This window comes from Natator depressus, chromosome 4 (genome assembly GCF_965152275.1).
Source record: "Natator depressus isolate rNatDep1 chromosome 4, rNatDep2.hap1, whole genome shotgun sequence".
Classification (NCBI taxonomy): Eukaryota; Metazoa; Chordata; order Testudines; family Cheloniidae; genus Natator; species Natator depressus.
In genome coordinates this window covers 110,014,398-110,036,108 of record NC_134237.1, presented here as the reverse complement: position 1 = coordinate 110,036,108, position 21,711 = coordinate 110,014,398, and the positions used below count along the sequence as shown (strand labels likewise).

Sequence of the window (21,711 nt, the reverse complement as noted above, 5' to 3'; positions counted from 1 at the left end):
AACAACCTAGTACTTTACTAGCAAATGTCTTTCAAAATAAATAAAGTAGATTAAATCTTAGCTGTTGAGTGTTTTCCCAGTATTTTAAGAAAGGAGGGTGTAATTTGAAAAACAGTAACACTTCACTTTTGTTAAAAAAATACAGGAAGCGTCTACTGGCTGTCTTGCAGGAGATTCTTATTCTACCTACTACTTCAACATCCCTTATATCTTCACTTGTCGAGAGATTGCTCAGCATTATTAAAGATGATGACAGGAGAATTCATACTGTAAGTAGTTTCAGTTGTTTCTAGGCCACGTGACACACAGCCTTGACAGATTATTGTAGTGGAAATGGCAGCAATCACTATAGTTACATTTGCAAAAACATGCCATTCTGGTCCTCTCTTCCAGTCTTGTCTCATTTTCACCATTCACCTTAAGAGATGTGAACTCTGAAGTTAAATAAGCCATGTGCACACCCACAACCTGGAATGTGTGCTTTCTGAACGTTGATGGATTGTTCTTGAAAATACGACTAAATTTAAAAAGTGGCGCCCTTTCACAAACTGCAATATTTAGTGTCTCCTAACTTGGCAGATCTCAACCAATTTTGACCAGAACATTCACAAGCCCTTACTCCTCTTTTTGAAGGCATCAGTCCTTTCTATCACATTTCTAGACTCAGCTAGCTACCAGGAAATTCTAGACCTCTTGCATGGTAGGGCAATATATTGGCAAAAAGGGTCACTAATCTTTTTGGGATTTATTGTAGTAGTTTTATCTACTAAAGAAATCTGTCTCCTGACTAAAAGCTCAGGATTTATGCAGAGGGATGATACTTTTTTAATGTTGCAAGTCCAGGTATGTATGGTATATAGGATCTGAGAGTCAGACCAATGACAACAAGCGGTATTAATAGCAATAACTTTTGCATCCAATATTAGGTTGCAGAAATTATCTCAGAGGTTCGTGAGCCCATTGTTACAGTTGACACTCCTATAGATGCAGCTGAAATAAGAAAGCAACAACTTAAGGTAAATGAATTTTAGGTAACTTACGGGAAATGGATACAGTGGCTATTTAAATTTATGTACTTTTACAGACGGCACACTTAGTATATATGTGCTACTGACTAACTGATTTAGATAGGTTAGCATTTATTTTACAGCTAATAAAAATCAGGTACAGTGTTGTGACTTTCATTTTCTTTGTATTTAGCTGGCTGAAATAAAAGTGAAACTTTTGGAAACAAAAGAAGCTTTGGAGGAATGTGTTACTCTGCAGGATTTTAATCGTGCATTGGTGTTAAAAGAGAAAATAACAGAGCTGGAATGCATTAAGAGTGATCTGATAAAAGAAGCAGAACAGCCTGAAATTAAAGAAATGCGTGTGGAGAAGGTTCTACTTCCTTTCTTTCCTTCCCCCCCCCAGCTCCCGCCCCCCCCAAAATGCTGGTCATGTTTTGATATCAGTGATATTTTAGTTCACTTTGGTTTTCAACAGGTGAACAGGCATGTCTTATTTAATATCTTTTTTAAGCTGTTAACAGGCATTTCATTGTTCATCCAGTTGTCCGTGTTTTGTGTTTAAATTTCAAATGTAAATTATAATATACTCTATCAAAAATGCTTTACAATATAACTACTGTTTTGTGCAGTTTATGTACTTTGAGGCTATAATTAAAACTTTATTTTATAAAAGGGTTTTTATCCTACCTAAGTGCTCCTAGCCTTAAGTGAAAATCAATGACAAACGAACCACAAATTCAGTTAACTGTAGTTCTGTTTCATTTTCAGTCCTGTAGGTGGATATAGCATTCTTTGATAGTCAGAATATAGTGTAAAGAGAACATTTTACTTGCATAGAAAATATATAATTATCTGTTTTTGTTTTTCTTTCTCCCTTTCTTGATAAAGAAAATCTTTTTCTCTTCTTAAAGAATGATCCTGAAACACTACTGAAGTGTTTACTGATGTGTTATGAACTCCTCAAGCAGATGTCCCTTTCTAAAGAAATAGGCCCAACAATGAATGGGATCATTGAATCCTTGGTATGTGGCAATAAATAGTACAACTTTACAAGTATAAAAGATAGAAAATAGAAAAAATAAAATGAAAATAGAAAGATTCTTAAGTATCATGGAAAATGGTGTAGTTCTTGTAATGCATCTTCACACTACATTTCTTGTAGTTGTCAGTTTCTTTGGGTGTCTCATCTTCTCTGTCAACATCTCAATCTTTGCATTTTGTTTTGTGTGTGTGTGTGTGTGTGATGTATTTTAGTGTTCCTTTATAAGCTAATTTAAACAGCATTCTTGGTATTAATGCAGTGAGCTGAGAAGTGCTGTTTTGGTTTGCTAAACATGTTGTTGGTTCTTATACATAAGTTCCTGATATGCTGGTAGATGGGAGTTTACTTCGTTCTTAGTCAACTAAATTGCCAGCCAGGAGCAACTAAACTCCAGTAAAGTTTAGCACTGTTCATGGACTTTTACTATTGTGTTTGTGTTCCCTTTCCTAATGTCTGTTTTTTGTGGGAGTGTTGCATCAGTAGTGCCTCTGTTTGCTAGCTTTTACTCTTCATATTTACTTTTATCTTTGTAAATAGATTCAAAGCAGAAAGAAACCATAGCAGTTCATGCTACTGCTTCTAAGCTGCTCCTTATGTTGAAAGAGGCTGAAATGTGTGTTTCTGCCACCTAGGTCAAGATAATGAGTGCTGAGATACCTTGTAGGAAATCCCAGTAGAAGTTGAAGCCCAACTTTTTTACTGAGAAACCAATTCAGTCTTGCTCCCATTTCAGGGATGCCTGTATACACTCGACCTATCTAGTAGCTGACCTTAAAATGGCTGAAGCTGAGCACTCAAATGATGCAGGTCCTTTTATTTGTGTTGATGAGATACTTTGTTCCTTTTTCCCCTCTGGTTGTTAATACTGCTAAAGATTTATGTGGAGTGAAATGGTTCTGTGTTGAGGAATATAAAAAAGGCAATTTCAGACTTACCAAATCTTTCTCACGAGGTATGCTGCTCAACTCTAGTAGTTTTGATTTGTTCTATCTCTCCATTTGTCCAGAGTAATCTTTTACACAATGGTCTTTCTCTAGAATTACAACCATTAAATATGGACAGTATAAGTCAGTATAGTGATAGGTTTTTATTTAAGTTAGTAGTTTTTTGTGCAGTGTCTCCTGTGTGTCCTTAGGTGGTTGCTTCCATTCTTTTGCACTGATCTTCTGGGCCAGAGGAGTTTGTTTGTTTGAACTTGTATGTTTGTTTTAGTGTGTGAAATTCAAGCCATTTTCCTAGGCTGGTCATCCCCTTGTAATGATAATTAGATGAGGTGGGCATTAAAAGTAAATCACCAGACATGTTAGTGTGGGTTGTTTGAGTTCCTTGTGATAGGGCTGGTGTGTGCTTGCAAGTGGATTTTGATGTCTGTGAGAGAAGGTGATGTATGTAGTTGTGGGGTTCACTCTGTATTTTCTGTGATTTGGAGCTGGATAACTTTTTTTAACAGAGTTTTTGTATGTTTGGCTTTTACTTAACCATAAATTATGTGTTTAATTATATTTTGTCTAAAACCTCTCTGCTCTAAACCAAAATATTTTATGGGCCCTTCATGGAGCAATTCTTCTGAATTTATAACTTCGGAATCTTTTTTTTTTTTTTTTTTTTTGAAACTCATCAGAATATTTGAACTGATATGATGAGTCAATTATTGGAAACCAGTGTTTCACCTTCTAGTGTAGGCTCCATTTATTTTGGTTTACTCAAGTCTGAATATTTTGTCTTCAATTAGCAATGGAATAGAGTCATACTTTTTGGTTGACTCACTCACTAGGTACAAAAGCACACGTGAATATGTTGCACTCTAGGTCTCTTAACATTAACTTTCTAATAACTGCTTTTCAAACATGTCGTAGCAAGTCTTTTGTTGTTCCAGTATGTACATTTTAATCACAAAGTATCAAATTATTATTTTTAGATACTTCCTGGAATAACTAATGTCCATCCAGCTGTAAGAAATATGGCAGTTTTATGTTTGGGTTGCTGTGCTCTGCAGAACAAAGACTTTGCCAGTCAACACCTTGCATTGCTGCTACAGGTAAAAATTTTCTTAGTGATAAGAATTGGGTTGTTTGGCTGTGACTTTGTGAATAAAATTGGCCTTGTACTTGTGGCACATAATTCTAAATAAAATAGTACCGATATAGGATCTCAGCTGTGTTGGTTGAGGATTTAAAAAATAGTGAACAATATATATGTGGCTTACATCCCAACTCTGCCACATACACTTGACTTATGCTGATTGATCTAACTTCTCTCCGCCTCAGTTTTCCTCACCTGTAAAATGGGATATTTCAGTATTGCTTACAAGATGCTGAGAAGCTTAATTCGTAATATTTGTGACTTTCTTCTTTTTGTCCTCTCTTGGGCATTATGTGAAAAAGAAAGGGTCCTGGCAGCTCTAGGTGGTCTTCTCGGTACTTTTTTTCCCAAACGCAAGTTGCATATGTCCATTGTGTGGAAAATGCTTCATGGTTGGGGCTCTTCTTTTTTCCCCCCGAGTTCAGGGCATAACAAAAGGAGCTTAAATCAAACCTAAGGGCTCTAGAGCAGAGGTGGGCAATTTGCGGCCCGTCAGGACCGTCCTGACTGGCCCTTGAGCTCCCAGCCGGGGAGGTTAGCCCCCAGCCCCTCCCTTGCTGTCTCCCCTCCCCCGCAGCCTCAGCTCGCTGTGCTGCCGGTGCTCTAGACTGCGTGGCAGTGTGGCTGGCTCTGGCCGGGCAGTGCGGCTGCCAGTACTAGTGCCCTTAGCAGCATGGTAAGGGGGTGGGGAGTGGGGGGGTTGGATAAGGGGCAGGGGATCCCGGGGGGCAGTCAGGGGATAGGGAGTGGGGGGGCTGGATAGGCGTGGGAGTGTCGGGGCAGCAGTGTGGATAGGGGTCAGAGCAGTCAGGGGACTGGGAGCAGGGGGGTTGGATAGGGGTAGCCGGGGGACAAGGAGTGGGGTGGAGGTGGTGGATGGGTCAGTGGTTTTTAAGGTGGGCAGTCAGGGGTGGGAAGTGGGATGGGGGCGGGGGCCAGGCTCTTTGGGGAAGCACAGCCTTCCCTACCCAGCCCTCCATGCAGTTTCGGAACCACGATGTGGCCCCCAGGCCAAAAAGTTTGCCCACCCCCACTCTAGAGTCACATGGACAATAGCAGATGAGTTTCTTGAACTGCTGTTTTTTTTTATTTATAACATTCTTACATATTTATTTGTACTGTAGTAGCATCCAAAGGCCCTCATCAAAATAAGTGACCCATTGTATTAGGTGTTGACAAACATATAGGACAGTATAGTCACTGTCTGAGAGAATTTAGGGTAAAATTTTCAAAAGCCTAAATCCTATTTTTCAAAAGTGATGTAGGTACTTAGGATCTAAATCCCATTGACTTTCAGTGAGACTTAGACTTCTAAGTCACTATAGAAAATGGAGCTTAAGATGAAGTCACTTTTGAAAATGTTACCCTTAGCTATGTGTGTCTTCTTTCAGATTAGACTAACTTATGCAACTATTTGAATTTATTACCCTCCTCCTCCCTGCTGTCCTTCCATTCCATTACTTGTTGCGTCTTCTTTCAAATTAGACTGTAAACTGCTTGGGTCAGGCATTATTGTCTTACATGAATAGTACTCAGCAGAGTGGGGTCCTGATCATGATTTGGGCCTTTGGGAGTTAGCAAAGTCCAAATAAGTTTGATTTTATTATTACGTGCTTCCAAAATAGACACAATAGGACAATAAGAATACATGGGATAAGGCCTCCAATTTGGATCAGGATGACATCCACGATTGAAACAGCTATAAATAGGGCTGCACTGTTTTGGCCGGAACAAAGTAGGCTGATTGCATAGCTGGAGCTGAATGAATAATTTTGTATAGTTCAACCTCAGATTTTATTCCAAACTTGGGTTCATATTTGAGCTCTGTTTGCTTTTTCATATTGTTCTAAAGTTTGGGGAGATTCCGCTTAGCTTAGATGGATTGTTGTGTGATCTTTGGGTAACCTCAGTCACTGATTTAGGAGTTAAATATTGTCAGCTCTTTGTTTTCAACAACACTTCTAATTGAGTGATGTACCACAGAACTATACATCTTTTTTTCCCCCCTTTTACAAAATCTAGGTTTTACAAATTGATGATATAAAGGTAAAGCGAAGTGCTTTAAAGGCAGTCTTTGACCAGCTGATGTTATTTGGGATAGAAACATTCAGAGCAAAAAAAGTCAATGATTCTCACAGTGAAGAAACAGAGATTAGAAGTGGAGATATTGAAGAGGAGGAGACTAAAATAAAAGAGTTGGAAGAAGAGACTGCCACTGTTCACAACCTCCTACAACTTCTTTCCAGTTTCTTAGACAGCGAGGTAAGTTATCTATAAAATGCCGTCAGTCTGCTCTTCTACATCTTTTTTGTTACAAAGTTAAAAATTTGTATATAATTGTACAGAAGTAACACTTCTGTATGTTTGTATCTTGGATCAGATGCCCAGCGTATTGAGATATTTCAGGAACTGCTTGTAGATTTAAATGTGAATGAAAATTGCATGTGCACTGTTGCGTACTGCACAGAAGTCTATAAATAGGGCTGCTGTAACTCCATAGTACTCCTGGTGAAAATATGTGAGACATTCCTTTATGACCCAGATAACTTTATTTTCCCATTAAAGGTCATTTGGCTAGATCCTCAGGTGGTGTAAATTGGCATAGCTCCATTTAAATCAATAATAACTAGAACAGCTTGTGATAACAAGGATATCTGTGTGAATACAGCAGTATCTATACCAGAACAGACTTATTTAAACACTACTCCAATCCATTTTTATAAACTGTTTTCTGTACTTTGCAAGAGGAGGAAATTACTTCATCACTGTTGGAGGAGTTAAAGCTTCCATTGTGAGTTCACTGGGTCTGGTTTTTGAGTCGTAGTATTTTGTTCCTGTACTCTGCTACCCTCCCACATAACTCATGGCACTAACTAGGCATCTCCCCCAGGTTTTCAGTGGTTTTGTTTGTTACAATTATATGACCCCAATGCTTTCTGAAAACATCAAATTGTGACCTTTGTAAGGGGGGAAAAAAAAGGTGTACGTGCCTTCTGATGGATTGTATTCCTCATTATTATTTTCTGTTTTATATCAAATGTTCATTAAGCTACTTTCGGATCTTGGTCACCTTGTGTGATTTGGCTTTTTCACGATGGTAGCCTTCTTGTAAATAGTCTTAGGATAAATATATTGGGACTTGTCTTGCAAACTGGCTTCTACTTTGGACCTACTTGCCTCCTTCCTTCCTTTGGGAAACCGCTCACAAACTTTTTGAAACTCTGTAAGTAGCTGGATAAGGACAGATATGAAGCCTCATCAATGAGTTTGAACTAAATAAGGAGAAATGGATGCAAACTACTAGTGTATGAGTATTTGGCAACTTCCAAAGAAGTATGATTAACTGCATCTTCGGCATTACTAAAACTGTCAGTCCTACATGCCTTTCATAGCTGTAAAAGAGCAATGAAATGGCAGGATTGTTGTAGCAAAGTTGTGTGTTCTGAAATCCGTTTTTTCACTAGTGAGTGAAAAGCCTTTTTCATTTTTAACTGGGTTGGAAATGGATTGGAATCTAAGAAGTGGGTGTGTTTTTTTTTTTTTTTTTTTCCCCTGTATGTTAGCTGTAGGTTTCATGTTAGAGATTTGAGGCTTCTGAATTCTATTAGTATGGATTTGGATATCATTTTGCATTTACAGTAACTTACAAGTGTCTGGGGTATGCTATTTTAAGAGTTTCACTGACACTAAGGATGCAAGTTTGAGCCTGCATTGAGGTTGTCAGTGGTGTAGGTATATATCCACAATGATGTCAGTGTAAGATTGGGGCTTTATTTTTCAATTAACTAATGTGTATCGGTCAAAGGATTGTAATTCTGTCTCTGATTCAGTCTTTCTTTACTTAAGTTTTCAGAACTCAGGACAGAAGCTGCAGAAGGTCTGGCCAAGTTGATGTTCTCTGGGAGATTAATTAGTGCCAAACTTCTTTCTCGTCTCATTTTGTTGTGGTATAATCCAGTGACAGAAGAGGATACTCAACTTAGACACTGTCTGGGAGTCTTCTTCCCTTTATTTGCTTATGCAAATAGGTATGAGCTTTTAAAAATCTGATGTTGAAATCATACATTGTTTTTTCTTTCTTTTCTAGGTTGTAGTTTTAACTGATTTTGTTCTTGTGATTCCCATATGTTTTGTATGTGGGATGTACTACGTAACTATGATACAGTAGCCTAAGAAAGTAAGGATAGCAGTGTCCAACCTGAGTACTTTAAATTAGATAACTAAATAAGTGGCCTAATTTTTCAGTAGATCTGAGCACCTGCAGTTCTCATTTACTTCACTGGGAGTAGCTGCATCTCAGTGACTCTGAAATCGGGGCACATTTAAGTGCCTAACTATGTGTTTAAAGGCTTAATTTACAGCCTTTAACCTAAGAAGGTAAGGTGATCATTTTCATGCTTCCCTCTTGAGAGAGTTAAAATAGTAATAGTGTGTATCTATTTGCACAAGAAGATTCTTTCCATATTTATTCCTTTGCGCTGCATTAGTATATGGCTATCAACACTGATTGATCGCTCCACTGTTTTGGTTACATCTGCAACATACCTAGAAATAAAATCCCCACCTCCGTTTTTTTTTAATGGAGCGTTCTTCAATGCTTAGCCAGACAGTCATCCATAGCAATCGTTTGCAATTGTGCAGGAAATGGGCCAAATGGCGAAGGCTTGATGGCCTGAGTGTGCAGCATCAGAACAGACTTGATGAACCCATGTAATAGGGGGTCTGCCTCTGGGCCACCTCTACCCCTCAATTGGTGGAATTTTATCCCAGATGTTACAAGCCACCCGGAGAACGGTGTTCGCTGAAACGTCTTGTGGCATCCTTGTGACTTGTCCGAAAAGCATAAGGCTCCACCTGTGAACAATGGCCCCAGTAGTCTGTAGACCCAAACAACCATAAACATCTGCATTACAGATGAAGTCATTCCACTTTACACCCAGTATACAACATTGACATTTTGTGTGGAAAGCCTTTAGCTTTGTCCAGTCTGCACGGCGTAGTGTCCATGTTTCGCAGCCGTACAACAGTATGGGAAGGATACAGCTTGAATAAATCCTGAACTTAGTTGTCATACTAAGATGATGTTGATTCCATATCCATTGTAAACAGCCTATGGCAGATGCTGCGGTGCCAATCCAATGGAAATCCTCCGTGTGAGAATTGGAGGAGCTTGTAAGTATAGAACCCAGATAACAAAAGATGGAAACTGTTTCGTTGTTCAAAGAGATTGGAATCGCCGGTGGACCTGGTCCTGAATTTTGCAGTTTTGTCTTTGACCATGAAACATGGAGACTAATTTTATCTGACTCCTCCTCCACATGCTGCAGTGCCTCACGAAACCTGTTGGGGCTCTGTATTAAAATAACATCATCAACATAGTCGAGGTCTGATTTCAATGCCGATGGACCTGACGGAATGCTGCATTATGAAATCCATTGCCCAACAAAGGAGTGCAGGGGCCAGAATGCAACCCTGCCTAACACCAGATACTGATTTAAAAGGCGCTGACATGCGGTTCCCCAGACGAACATGGGGAGTGGTTCCATTACGCAGCTCTCTAATCCAAGTCCAGCAGTGTGGTAGGGACACCTACAACCTTTTAAGGCCTTCCATAACACGACACTGTCTACTGAATCAAATGCAGCCTTAAGATCAACATATGCTATGTGCAGGGGCTTCCTGAACTCACGATGTATCTCCGAAAACAAGCAAAGGGCCAAAATGGTGTCTAATGTGAACCTGTTCCTCGTAAAATCTGACTGTTGGGGACGATGCTTCCGATGTAGCAAAGGCTCAAGCAAGCAAAACATGCGAAAAACACCTAGAACGGAGAGCATGGTGATTGGCCTGTAGCTCTTACATTCATTGCGCGGTCCCTTGCCCTCACAGAGTGAGATCACAATATTGTCCTTCCAGGTGGTTGGCAAGGTTCCAGTTCTCCACACTAGACAAAAGATGTCCAGAAGTGATTCTGCTACAGGATCAATAGCACATTTTAGCAGCTCTGAGCGGATGCCATCAGCACTGACTGCGTGTCCGTTTTTCAGTTTAGAGATGGTACATTTCACTTCATCCAGTGTTGGTGCATCAGTACAAATGTCTGGATCTGGAACCGCAGTGACTGCCAGATCATCCAGCTCTGAACAAGCGGCAGCTAGAGGATGGTTCAGGACACTGCGATAATGTTCCACCCAGCGTGAGAGAATGTCGTCATGCGATTTACATGGATGACGTTGGCTGTCGTTCAGGATGCCGTTTGTAATGACTACCTCTTGACTGCTGAGGTTGCGAATGGCGTGAAATGCTTCAAGTCGCCCCAGCTAAGCCAAATTCAACATCATCCGCCATTTGGTTATAATATGGCTTGCGATCATGGAGTGTCAGGATGTTAAATTTTCACTTCAGCTGATTACAAGTGTGCTTATCACCATGCTGGCGGGCTGCGGCCTTCAGTTTAATAATCTGGAAGGCCTTTTCTGATAGCCATGGTCGGCGTGCTGGATACCTGTGAGCAGCAATTGTCTGCTCAGCAGATTGGTTGACGGTAGAAGTGAACAGGGACCAGGCAACCTCCACGTTGTCTGGCAGATGAGCTAGAGCCAAGAATCTGTTGCTGATGTCAATACAAAACCTGTTGGCTAAACCTGGCACATGGAGTGTGTTGATGTCAAACTTCATCATTGCCGAGGATTTACCCTGCTCGTTGGCGCATCAGCACCATACGGGCAACCACTAGAAGGTGATACATGTTCGCTGTGCATTCTGCACCACTATATACTCTACAGGAGGCGAAGAGATGCCTATCGCGTGTAATGATGTGGTCCAACTCCTTCTGAGTGACTCCATCATGAGAGATCCATGACATTTGGTATATGCGTTGCCACTTGAACCATGACCCAAGAGTGGAAAGAATCTGGGAGGCACAGAATGTAAGCAAGCAGCGAGAGTTATCATTGGGTGTGCCTGAACCATAATGACCAATGACCTGTTCAAATCCAGTTCGTAGGGAGCCTGTAACTGCATTTAGGTCACCCAGGATCACGAGATTATCATGTGGCAGGACTGTGCATACTAGATGTTCCAATTGATTGTAGAAATGATCTTTAAGTCCACAGATTCCTCCGTCTGCGCATAGATTACTATGACAGTGAGATAACTGTGCCGATGTTTAAGACATGCAGTTAGGGTTGGAGTGAAATAAATCTTTTCTATTCTTTTGAAATTCCCTTTTATCTCCTTTTGTCCTTCTTTTCTTTCCCCTCTCTTAAATCTAATTTTTACTGCTGCCTGTGAAACTGCTTTGGGAGCTCTGATCCAACTCTTTATTGAATTTCTTAAGGAAGAGATAATATAAACAGAATTATTTTTACTTGTTTATGCTGCTGAGCACTGCAGCCAGGCATTGAAGTGTCACTGAAGGAACACGAGTAGTGGAACTTCAAAAGGAAACAGACAAACTGACCTTAGTGCTCAGCAGCTGTGTAGAGGAAACAGTTGGGCTCCTGTTTTAAATAATTAAATTAGCAGATTCAGGATTTTCAATGCAGTGTATTTGTTTTTGTGGGGCAGAAGGAGGTTGGTGCGGGAGAGGGAAAGGTGAGGTTTAAATAAACCCCCCAAAAAATGTTGCAGACTTAAACTCTCCTTCCTTTCTCTGCCACGGGAAAAATAGGACTGGCTACTCTTTGAGTGGAAGTTTGTGTCTAGCTAGTATAAAAGCTAAACTGGGAATATGAAATAGTTACAAATCACTTTTTATTGTAAAAAAAAGAATTTAAAGTTTCTACAAATTGCTACTAAAAGGACAGCTGAATGAATTGGGGATGAGGAGGGGGAAATTGTGGAGGGAAAACCCCTTAATTTCCTATCGCTACTTTGTCAAGAGCAGGAATAAGTCACTTTATTGAGAGGATAATTTTTCACTTAACTTCTGTTGAGTCCAGTATCAAAGTGAAACTAGGGTATATGTCTTCAGTGTCCCCCAATCTGGAAAAATGGGCTGACCTCTGTGATTAGTTCTTCTGCATGTGAACAGGTTATCTGGTTTTATTGAGACATGTTCTCTGGTTGCAGTTACATTGGCAAGAGGAGTCTGAAATCTTTATCTTTGAACATTAGTCTTACTGTATATCCCACCAAGTCAAGGTCATTCTTTGTTCAAGAGTCACCACTATTAAAAATGCAATTGCGTATGTGCTATTGTGGCACTGAATGTACCTTCTCTAATAGGAAGGAAATGCTAATGTACTTCCTTGGTGGTTATCCCTTTGGATGATCCCTCTGGAGAGTTGCAAACTGGATTCTTCAGGGACCAACAGACACAGAAAGGGTAGTTGGATAAATAACCTGGTTTTAAACTGTTTTAGGGACTTCTTCCTGATCCAGCAAACAGACAGGACCCCTAGTCCATGGTGGACCCCAATCCTTAGGATGGGGTTGGAAGGTTTGGGCCTACTGAGGCCCCACAAAATACTGTGCTAGTTCTGAGATGAGGCTGTGATGAACTTCTGATCACATTTTCGCATTGTTTACTAACATTTGACTCTTTTAAAACAGGACTAATCAGGAATGTTTTGAGGAAGCCTTTCTTCCAACTCTGCGCACACTGTTTAATGCTCCTGCATCTTCGCCTTTGGCTGAAGTAGATATTGCTAATGTTTCTGAACTGTTAGTGGACCTGACAAGACCAAGTGGACTGAATCCTCAGGCCAAAAAGTCCCAGGATTACCAAGTATGTAGATCATGGCTGACGGGGTGCTACTTTGATGTTTGTGGCTAGAGATTGCATCCCAACAACCCAGCCACTGCTATCACTCTGTGAAGATTTCTCCGTTTGAGGCTCCTGCATAAGAGGGAAGGAAAGAGATTATCCCAAGTGACCTGTCTCTAGCTTGCTGTTTCCTCATGTGGCTAAAGCAACACCACCGTACTTAATTTACCAGCAGCTGTTGTTTGCTCCTTCCTGTGTGTGCGTGCATGTACATAAATTGGCGCACATGCATAAAATGCTGCTTTTTGAGAACTGTAATTTTTTACCATTTAACATAGCTGATCGGGCACTTACGTCAGGCACATTACATGGTCTTCTCATGTAAATAACTTTCAACCAGCTTTCAGAATATTCTTATGATTTTTACAGGATTTAACAGTGCATGATAGCTTAGCCGTGAAAATCTGCAATGAGATCTTGATAGACCCAACTGCACCAGATGTTCGTATTTATGCAAAAGCCTTGAGTTCATTAGAACTCAGTAAATATTTCACAAAAGATCTTCTGGTCCTACTTGAGGAGATCCTTGAGGTAGGTAGTATACAAATAAATTGTGTTACATTGCTCTTGGTACCTTTTTTAATAGCTAAAAATTCAGTATTCTAGTAGTATTCCATAGTTTATTTTTTAGTTATTTAACAAAGAATCTGTGTTAACTTAATACTAATAAGGATGGAATTATTTTTGTTTTAATCAGGATATTTATATTTTAAACTGTGGGCTGAGATCACTATGAACTATGTTGTTAAAATACATTGAACCATTTCAACCAGTGCAATAAGTTGAAGCAACATGCCATGTTTTTCATGTGTCATCACAGTAAGATCCATGATAGATGTGCTGCACCTTATTTTATCACATGTAAATAAAATTGAAGATAGTCCTTTACATCTTGGACCATAGAATAGAATCATAGACTATAAGGAAGAGACCTCTGAGTCATCTAGTCCAACCCCCTGCTCAAAACAGGGCCAGCCCCAACTAAATTATCCCAGCCAGGGCTTTGTCAAGCTGGGCCTTAAAAACCTCTAAAGATGGAGATTCCATCACCTCCCTAGGTAACCCATTCCAGTGCTTCACCACCCTCCTAGTGAAATATGTTTTCCTAATATCCAACCTAAACCTCCCACACTGCAACTTGAGACCATTGCTCCTTGTTCTATCATCTGCCACCACTGAGAACAGCCTAGCTCCATCCTCTTTGGATCCCTCCCCCCTTCAGGTAGTTGAAGGCTGCTATCAAATCCCCCCCCTCACTCTTCTCTTTTGCAGATTAAATAAGCCCAGTTCCCTCAGCCTCTCCTCATAAATCATGTGCCGCAGCCCTCTAATCATTTTTGTTGCCCTCTGCTGGGCTCTCTCCAATTTGTCCACATCCTTTCTGTAGTGGCCCAAAACTGGACGCAATACTCCAGATGTGGCCTCACCAGTGCCGAATAGAGGGGAATAATCACTTCCCTGGATCTGCTAGCGATGCTCCTACTAATGCAACCCAATATGCGGTTAGCCTTCTTGGCAATAAGGGCACATTGTTGACTCATATCCAGCTTTTTGTTCACTGTAATCCCTAGGTCCTTTTCTGCAGAACTGCCGCTTAGCCAGTCGGTCTCCAGCCTGTAGCAGTGCATGGGATTCTTTCATCCGAAGTGCAGGAGTCTGCACTTATCCTTGTTGAACCTCATCAGATTTCTTTTAGCCCAATCATCCAGTTTGTCTAGGTCACTCTGGCCCCTATCCCTACCCTCGAGTACATCTACCTCTCCCCCCAGCTTAGTGTCATCCGCGAACTTGCTGAGGGTGCAATCCAGCCCATCATCCAGATCATTAGTGAAGATGTTGAACAAAACTGGCCCCAGGACAGACCCCTGGGGCACTCTGCTTGATACTGGCTGCCAAGTAGACATCGAGCCATTAATCCTGTTGAGCCTGATGATCTAGCCAGCTTTCTATCAACCTTATAGTCCGTTCATCTAATCCATACTTTTTTAACTTGCTGGCAAGAATACTGTGGGAGACCGTATCAAAAGCTTTGCTAAAGTCAAGATATATCACACCCACCACTTTCCCCATATCCACAGAGCCAGTTATCTCATCATAGAATGCAATAAGGTTGGTTAGGCATGATTTGCCCTTGGTGAATCCATGTTGACTGCTCCTGATCACCTTCCTCTCCTCCAGGGACTGAAGTAAGGCTGACATGTCTGTAGTTCCCCGGATTCTCCTTCTTCCCTTTTTTAAAGGCACCATTTTTGCCTTTTTCCAATTGTCTGAGACCTTGAGTTTTCAAAGATAATGGCCAATGGCTCTGCAATCACACCAGCCAACTCCCTCAGCATCCTCGGATGCATTAGATCCGGCCCCAAGGACTTGTGCATGTCCAGCTTTTCTAAATAGTCCTTAACCTGTTGTTTCACCACTGAGGGCTGCTCAGCTCCTCCCCATACTGCGCTGCCCAGTGCAGCAGTCTGGCAGCTGACCTTGTCTGTGAAGACCAAGGCAAAAAAAACATTGAGTATTTCAGCTTTTTCCACATCATCTGTCACTAGGTTGCCTCCCCCATTCAGTAAGGGTCCCACACTTTCCTGACCTCCTCCTTGTTGCTAACATACCTGTAGAAACCCTTCTTGTTACCCTTCACATCCCTTGCTAGCTGCAACTCCACTTGTGCTTTGGCCTTCCTGATTACATCCCTGCATGCTCGAGCAATATTTTTATACTCCTCCCTAGTCATCTGTCCAAGTTTCCAGTTCTTGTAAGCTTCCTTTTTGTGTTTAAGCTCACCAAAGGTTTCTCTGTTAAGCCAAGCTGGTTGCCTGCCATATTTGCTATTCTTTCTGCGCATAGGGATGGTTTGTTCCTGCACACTCAATAAGGCTTCTTTAAAATACAGCCAGCTCTCCTGGACTCCTTTCCCCCTCATGTTATTCTCCCAGGGGATCCTGCCCATCAGTGCCCTGAGGGAGTAAAAGTCTGCTTTTCTGAAGTCCAGGCTCCATATTCTGCTGCTCTCCTTTCTTCCTTTTTGTCAGGATCCTGAACTCAACCTTCTCATGGTCACTGCTGCTCGGGTTGCCACCCATTTCTACTTCTCCTACCAATTCTTCCCTGTTTGTGAGCAGCAGGTCAAGAGGAGCATGGCCCCTAGTTGGTTCCAGCTACTGCTGTTAACCAAATCTCAGTATTTGCAGCTGAATGTAGAGTTGGACCTTATCTTTATTCAGTCCTTCCACAGCTAAATGCTTACATGCATGCTTAGCATTAGGTCTCTTAGGCAGTGGGGAAAGAGTACAGTTTGAGCTGAGATGGAGAGGTATTGGAAGGCTGCTACAAATGGCTTAAAGAATAGCAGAGAAAACTTGCATCAACCATGATCAGATTGGATGGAGGGATAGAAGATTACAGTGCTATACATGCAGAAGGGTTGAGAGGGACACAAGGTTGATAAGTCCATACCTGGATTTAACAAAGGTGGTAATTTTGAACTCAGTCCTGAAGTGAATGTGGAGCCTATGGACTCCTTTAAGGATGTGGCCTGAGGGGGGTGGGGGTGTGTGTGTGTGAGTGTAGGGCAATAACTTCTGCATGCACTGGAGTCTACAGAGCTTCGGCTGTTTATCTGATTCTTCTCTATTGATTTAAAGCTAGTTGTAGTAGCTAGCTTGGTAGTTTTAATTCTAACATACAGTTTAAGCATAGTTTGACAAGCGTAGTAAGAAATGACATTCTTCCATGTTTAGCATGGCATAAAAATGAAATATCTAACCTAATGTGCTGAATCCTCTTACTGCGCCAACAAAGTGCATTTCAGGCACTTATACCTAGTAATGAGAATTAATTTGCCTTCTTTGAGTGGTGTTTGGACTATTGTGGTATTACACTATTACCTGTGTGTTATGGGGTGGGATGGCCCTTTTAAGGGATGTGGGCTTAGCCCAGGGGTGAGCAAACTTTTTGGCCTGTGGGTCACATCTGGCTATGGAACTTGTATTGGGGGCCATGAATGCTCACAAAACTGGGGTGCCTGAGGGGGTGAGGGCTCTGAGGTGGGGCCAGAAATGAATTCAGGGTGTGGGAAGGGGTTCTAGGCTGGGGTAGGGGGTTGGGGATGTGTGTGTGTGAGGGCTCCAGCTGGGGGTGCAGGCTCTGGGGTGGGGTTGAGGGTGCTCCAGGCTGGGACTGAGGGGTTTGGAGTGCAGGAGGGGGATCAGGGCAGGGGTGCGGGGGGGGGGGGGGGGCAGGGTCTGGGCGGCGCTTACCTCAAGCAGCTCCCAGAAGCAGAGGCATGTCCCCCGTCTGTCTCCTACGTGGTGGCACGGCCAAGCGGTTCTGCGTGCTGCCCTGTCTGCAGGCACCATCCCTGCAGCTCCCAGTGGCTGTGATTCCCAGCCAATGGGAGCTGCTGCGGAGGCTCTTGGGTTGGGGGCGACGTGTGGAGCCCCCTGGCTGCCCCTACGTGTGGGAGCTGGAGGGGGGACATGCCACTGCTTCCGGAAGCTGCACGGAGCGGGGCAAGCTCTCAATCCCACTTCCTGGCTGGAGCACCGGAGCGGGCCAAGCCCCGGATCCCGCTCCCTGGTGGGAGCTGAAGTGCTAGATTAAAGTGTCTGAAGGGCCGGATGCGGCCCCTGGGCCGTAGTTTGCCCACCCCTGGCTTAGCCCCACCTGTTACTAACTAGCTGCCTTCCAGGTAGGGGGTTTGAGGTCAGGGCTTAGGTGATAGCCAGTAGTCACCTGGTCCTTAGATAAAAGGCCAGCAAGCAGGAAGTCTCTTCCAGAAGACCATGATCAGGGAACGGTGTGGGAGGGGCTCTCTGCACCAGCTAGGTGGAAGATCTGGCTGGAGATATCTGCTGTGGCAGAAGCCTTTTGAGGAAGAGGCTTTAGGAAGGGCTAGGCATCAGGACCTGGTTTACCTGTTTTGTTTTGAGTTGGACTGTTTGGATTTTGAAAAATAAACCCATCCTGGAAGAAAGGGACTGCCATTCTATTGCTGTTGGCAGCTTTATTTGACACACTGGTTGGTGAGTTGGCCCCCTTCTTATACCACAGTACAGCAAATTGATGGAACCTTCTGGAAGCCCTGCCCATTGTGGTCCCTGCACTTCTTCCTACCCCTGAAGCTCTAAATGTTCCAAAGGTGAGGGTATAAAAGGGGCTAGGGTGCCCAACTGCCTCATTTCCTTCCAACACAGGTTATATGCAGACCTGGAACCTTTACTCGGTCTTAATAGCAGAAAACATTTATACTCTTAGTACCTTGTACGTTGTAGTTTTTACCAAATAAATTGGGGATTTTAGGTTGGAGCTCTCGTATGGTCACGGAGCTGTGCCCGGATTCAAAATGGTCCAGGCCTTTATATGGTCTCCTCTGAAATGTTCAGGTGCTTTCAAAGGTTCCAGTAGCTTGCTGCACTGCCGATACACCTTCCAGTAGTGTGAATGGGCAGGGACTCATCTCGAAGAATTCAGATTGATCAGTAGCCTTCCTTTTATTTCGGCCACTAATTCTAAAATGAACAAAGGTTTAATGCTGGTGACCTAAATAGTCTTTTTATTCTTCATCTAAATTGCTACGTAATGACCTTGGTTTTTAAACTGATCCACCCTGTTGTTTCCTAAATAATTCGCCCTGTCTGTTAGTATCCATAACTTAGAGTGTTTTATCGCCATACAAAATATGGTACTAGTCGCATTTACTATAGTGAGGGGTACCTGATTCTCAGATATAGAAATACCAGCATTTTGTGGATAATCCTATATTAGAAGATATGTAGAAACTGAGCTGTTGCAGAATTAAGCAATATTAATATGAAACATTTCTACCCACAGAAGGTCAAAGATAAGTTGTGTCAAAGAGCGATTGAGAAATTCAAGATGAATTTGAATTTAAGCAAAGGAAATTATTTCGACAAAGACCGCTCAGAAGTAGAACAGGAATCTGGCACCACAACATCTGAGCATGTTAATCCAAATGAGGAAGGTAATGTACTGAAAGTATGGCTAACAGGAGAGTAAATGAGTCCCTGAATGCAGGTGGGGGGGGGGAGTGTATATATATTTTTTACATAGAAACATAAAGGTTTTCTCTTTACTATGCAAAGTTTTAAAGTAACAAAAATATAAGTTGTAAATTGTACATTCTTACCCTTTTGAAAAAGTATTGCAATGTTGGACTATTCTATCTTTTGATTTTTTTCCCTAGCTTTTTCCTAGTTTCTCTGTTTTTCCCTTTCATTTTCCATATTCCTCTTGTGTAAGTATTGCCACACGTTTCTCCATCATCGATTCTCTCCACAGTCTCTTCACAAATAAATGTTACACTAACCAGATGGGCTTTCTTCAGCAGATTTGAATAGTCACTTATCTCTTGAATACTAGTGTCTACTAATTAGCCTGGAAACCTACTGAGTTTAAAAGTTTTCACTAGTTTTCAAGTTCTTCTTTCCTTTTCTTGCTTGTTGGGCTTGAGTACTTTTCATATCTGCAGTTTTTCTCAAAAGAGATTTCTTATGTTTTTCAGACTAATTTTTATTGTAGTGATGTGATAGCCGTGATGTCTCTTCTCAGTGTTAGCTTATGCATCTGGAGCTAGACTTTGCACTTGTAGTTGTGCAGCAAGAAGCTACCCATCCTCTGTACCATTTAGGCAGCAGGGGACCACTTGCTGTTCCTGTGCTGTCAGTAACTCAGATCTGTTAGCACCCCTTCGGACAAGGAGTTTAGAAATCCTTCCAGGAACTGGTCTTGATCAGTTTCCTATCTAAATAGCTAAGCAACTGTCTTAAGCTGACTTGAAGACCACTCAGTTGGCTCTTCCTTTCTGCTTCTTTATTAGTGGCTTACTTCAGGGCCTGAACTCCATCATTTCAGAGTACTAAGCTCCAGGAGCTATAGCTCAGTGGGGCTGATAGACTAAAATAAATTTAATTCAGAGATGAGTGACAAAATATGTATAACAATTTCAGCTGTTTTCATCTTTGCATATTCATTGTAGGGGGAGCTGGTAGTGACTCGTTTGTTTAGGTTGTGTGCCCTCCCTCCTCCAGCTGTGGGATAACAGCCTTTGCCTGCTGTTGGCTCATAGTTGGTTTTCTTTCCAGTGTGAAGTTCCCTCAAAGAGGAATGGAGATTCTGCATTTCAGTACATATTTTCTTGCAGCGAGAGCTCTTGCATCCTGTAAAGCAGTGGTTCTGAAATTGTGGGGTGTGCTCCCCTAGGGGTGCAGAGGAATATTTAGGGGGGTGCAGGACTGTGGCCAGCCCCCATAGGAGGGCAGGAAGGGAGTGCCATGCCCCCCAACCCAGCTCCGCTTTGAGCCCGAGCTCTGCTGCTGAGGAAGCCTTGGCTGTGCAGTAATTGGGGGGGGGGACACAGATTCCATTACTGGTAAGGAGGGACGCGACTGGAAAAGTTTGAGCATCACTGCTGTAAAGAAAAGCACACTTTGCAATGGTTGCTAGTGTGTGTTCCTATTTTCTCTGAATTAAAAATGACTGAATTTTTAAAAAATGACTGCAGAGGTGTGTTTAGTTTATTTTCAGCATTGGTATGTAAAGATCACATCTGTTACGATTGGCCTGATACACTGTTCTGTTACACAGAAAAGAATAAAGAAGCTGATCAAAGTCCTGTTAATGAACATAAAGATAATGCACCTACAAAGCAGAAATCTACAAGAAGCAAAGCTAACAGAGGTATGAGCTGACTTATAGCTTAACATTAACAGCTACAAATATTTTTTTTTTAAATTTAAAGTAAGCCCTATAGGAATTGCAGCAAAAATGTTTTTGTTGTAGCATAATTTTCTTTAAAGCCTTTGATTTTTAAAAAATAAATAAAACATCTCTGACAGAGTTTATGAAACAGTTCTTGTCACTATAACACCCTTATGTGGTTACTTTACACAGACTAAAGCAGTGTCAAGTTATCTGTAAAAAGTTGGAACTGTGGTTTATGAAACAAAACATCTGCTTCTACTTGATATTCTGTGTGTGCAAATAACGTCCATGTCAAATACACATTGCACTGTTCGTTACTGCGAGGTGAATTGTAAATTCTGTCTTTGGACACCTGACTTAAAATCTTTGAATGATTAGTAGGTGTTTAAAAAGTTGGGATAGAGGAGAAGAAAATGTTAACTGGTTTTAGATCCCTCATTCAACAGGTGAGAAGTAAGGGGATGTATTAACACATTTTATGGCACATTAGAGCAGTATAAGGAGAGGAGAAGGTATGTGATTTGAAGCAAGACACAAAAGCTGAGCTCTGACTTTGGAAACAATAGAGCTAACCAAAAGAAAAGTGCCACAATCTCCGCATTCTCTGGCCCTAAGTCACATCACATTACTGCCTGCAAAGATACTAACGGGCCCCGCTTGTCCAGTCTAAATATTCGGCACGGAGATGCGATAGCAAGGACTGTTCAGTCATTTTGCCTTTGAGTTGCCAATGAGAAACTGGCTTCCTAATTCCTTTTTATTATAGTCTAACTAATAGAGCCCAATAAGTATTGTATGTAAACAAATAAGGCATTTTAAGAGGGTGATGTGTGTGTTTCTTCATGGTTTATCTGTGTTCTATGTCTGTGGTTCTCAACCAGGGGTACACGTACCCTGGGGGTACACAGAGGTCTTCCAGGGTGTACATCAACTCATCTCGATATTTGCCTAGTTTTACAACAGGCTACATAAAATGCATTAGTGAAATCAGTACAAACTAAAATTTCATACAGTGATTTGTTTATACTGCTCTTACTATACACTGAAATGTAAGTACAGTATTTATATTCCAGTTGATTTGATTTATA

The 21,711-nt window shown here is 41.7% G+C and overlaps 1 protein-coding gene across 1 annotated transcript in view; it reads left to right on the top strand.

The window, feature by feature from the left end:
• Positions 1 to 21,711, top strand: part of NCAPG (non-SMC condensin I complex subunit G) — a 42,165-nt gene that overhangs the window by 18,837 nt on the left and 1,617 nt on the right. The window contains exons 10-20 of the mRNA XM_074951626.1: positions 146 to 269; positions 927 to 1,016; positions 1,201 to 1,380; positions 1,922 to 2,032; positions 3,971 to 4,090; positions 6,157 to 6,396; positions 7,981 to 8,162; positions 12,691 to 12,865; positions 13,274 to 13,435; positions 18,734 to 18,884; positions 20,507 to 20,599. Coding sequence (XP_074807727.1) covers positions 146 to 269; positions 927 to 1,016; positions 1,201 to 1,380; positions 1,922 to 2,032; positions 3,971 to 4,090; positions 6,157 to 6,396; positions 7,981 to 8,162; positions 12,691 to 12,865; positions 13,274 to 13,435; positions 18,734 to 18,884; positions 20,507 to 20,599 — 1,628 coding nt within the window. The remainder of the gene's footprint in view (positions 1 to 145; positions 270 to 926; positions 1,017 to 1,200; positions 1,381 to 1,921; positions 2,033 to 3,970; positions 4,091 to 6,156; positions 6,397 to 7,980; positions 8,163 to 12,690; positions 12,866 to 13,273; positions 13,436 to 18,733; positions 18,885 to 20,506; positions 20,600 to 21,711) is intronic.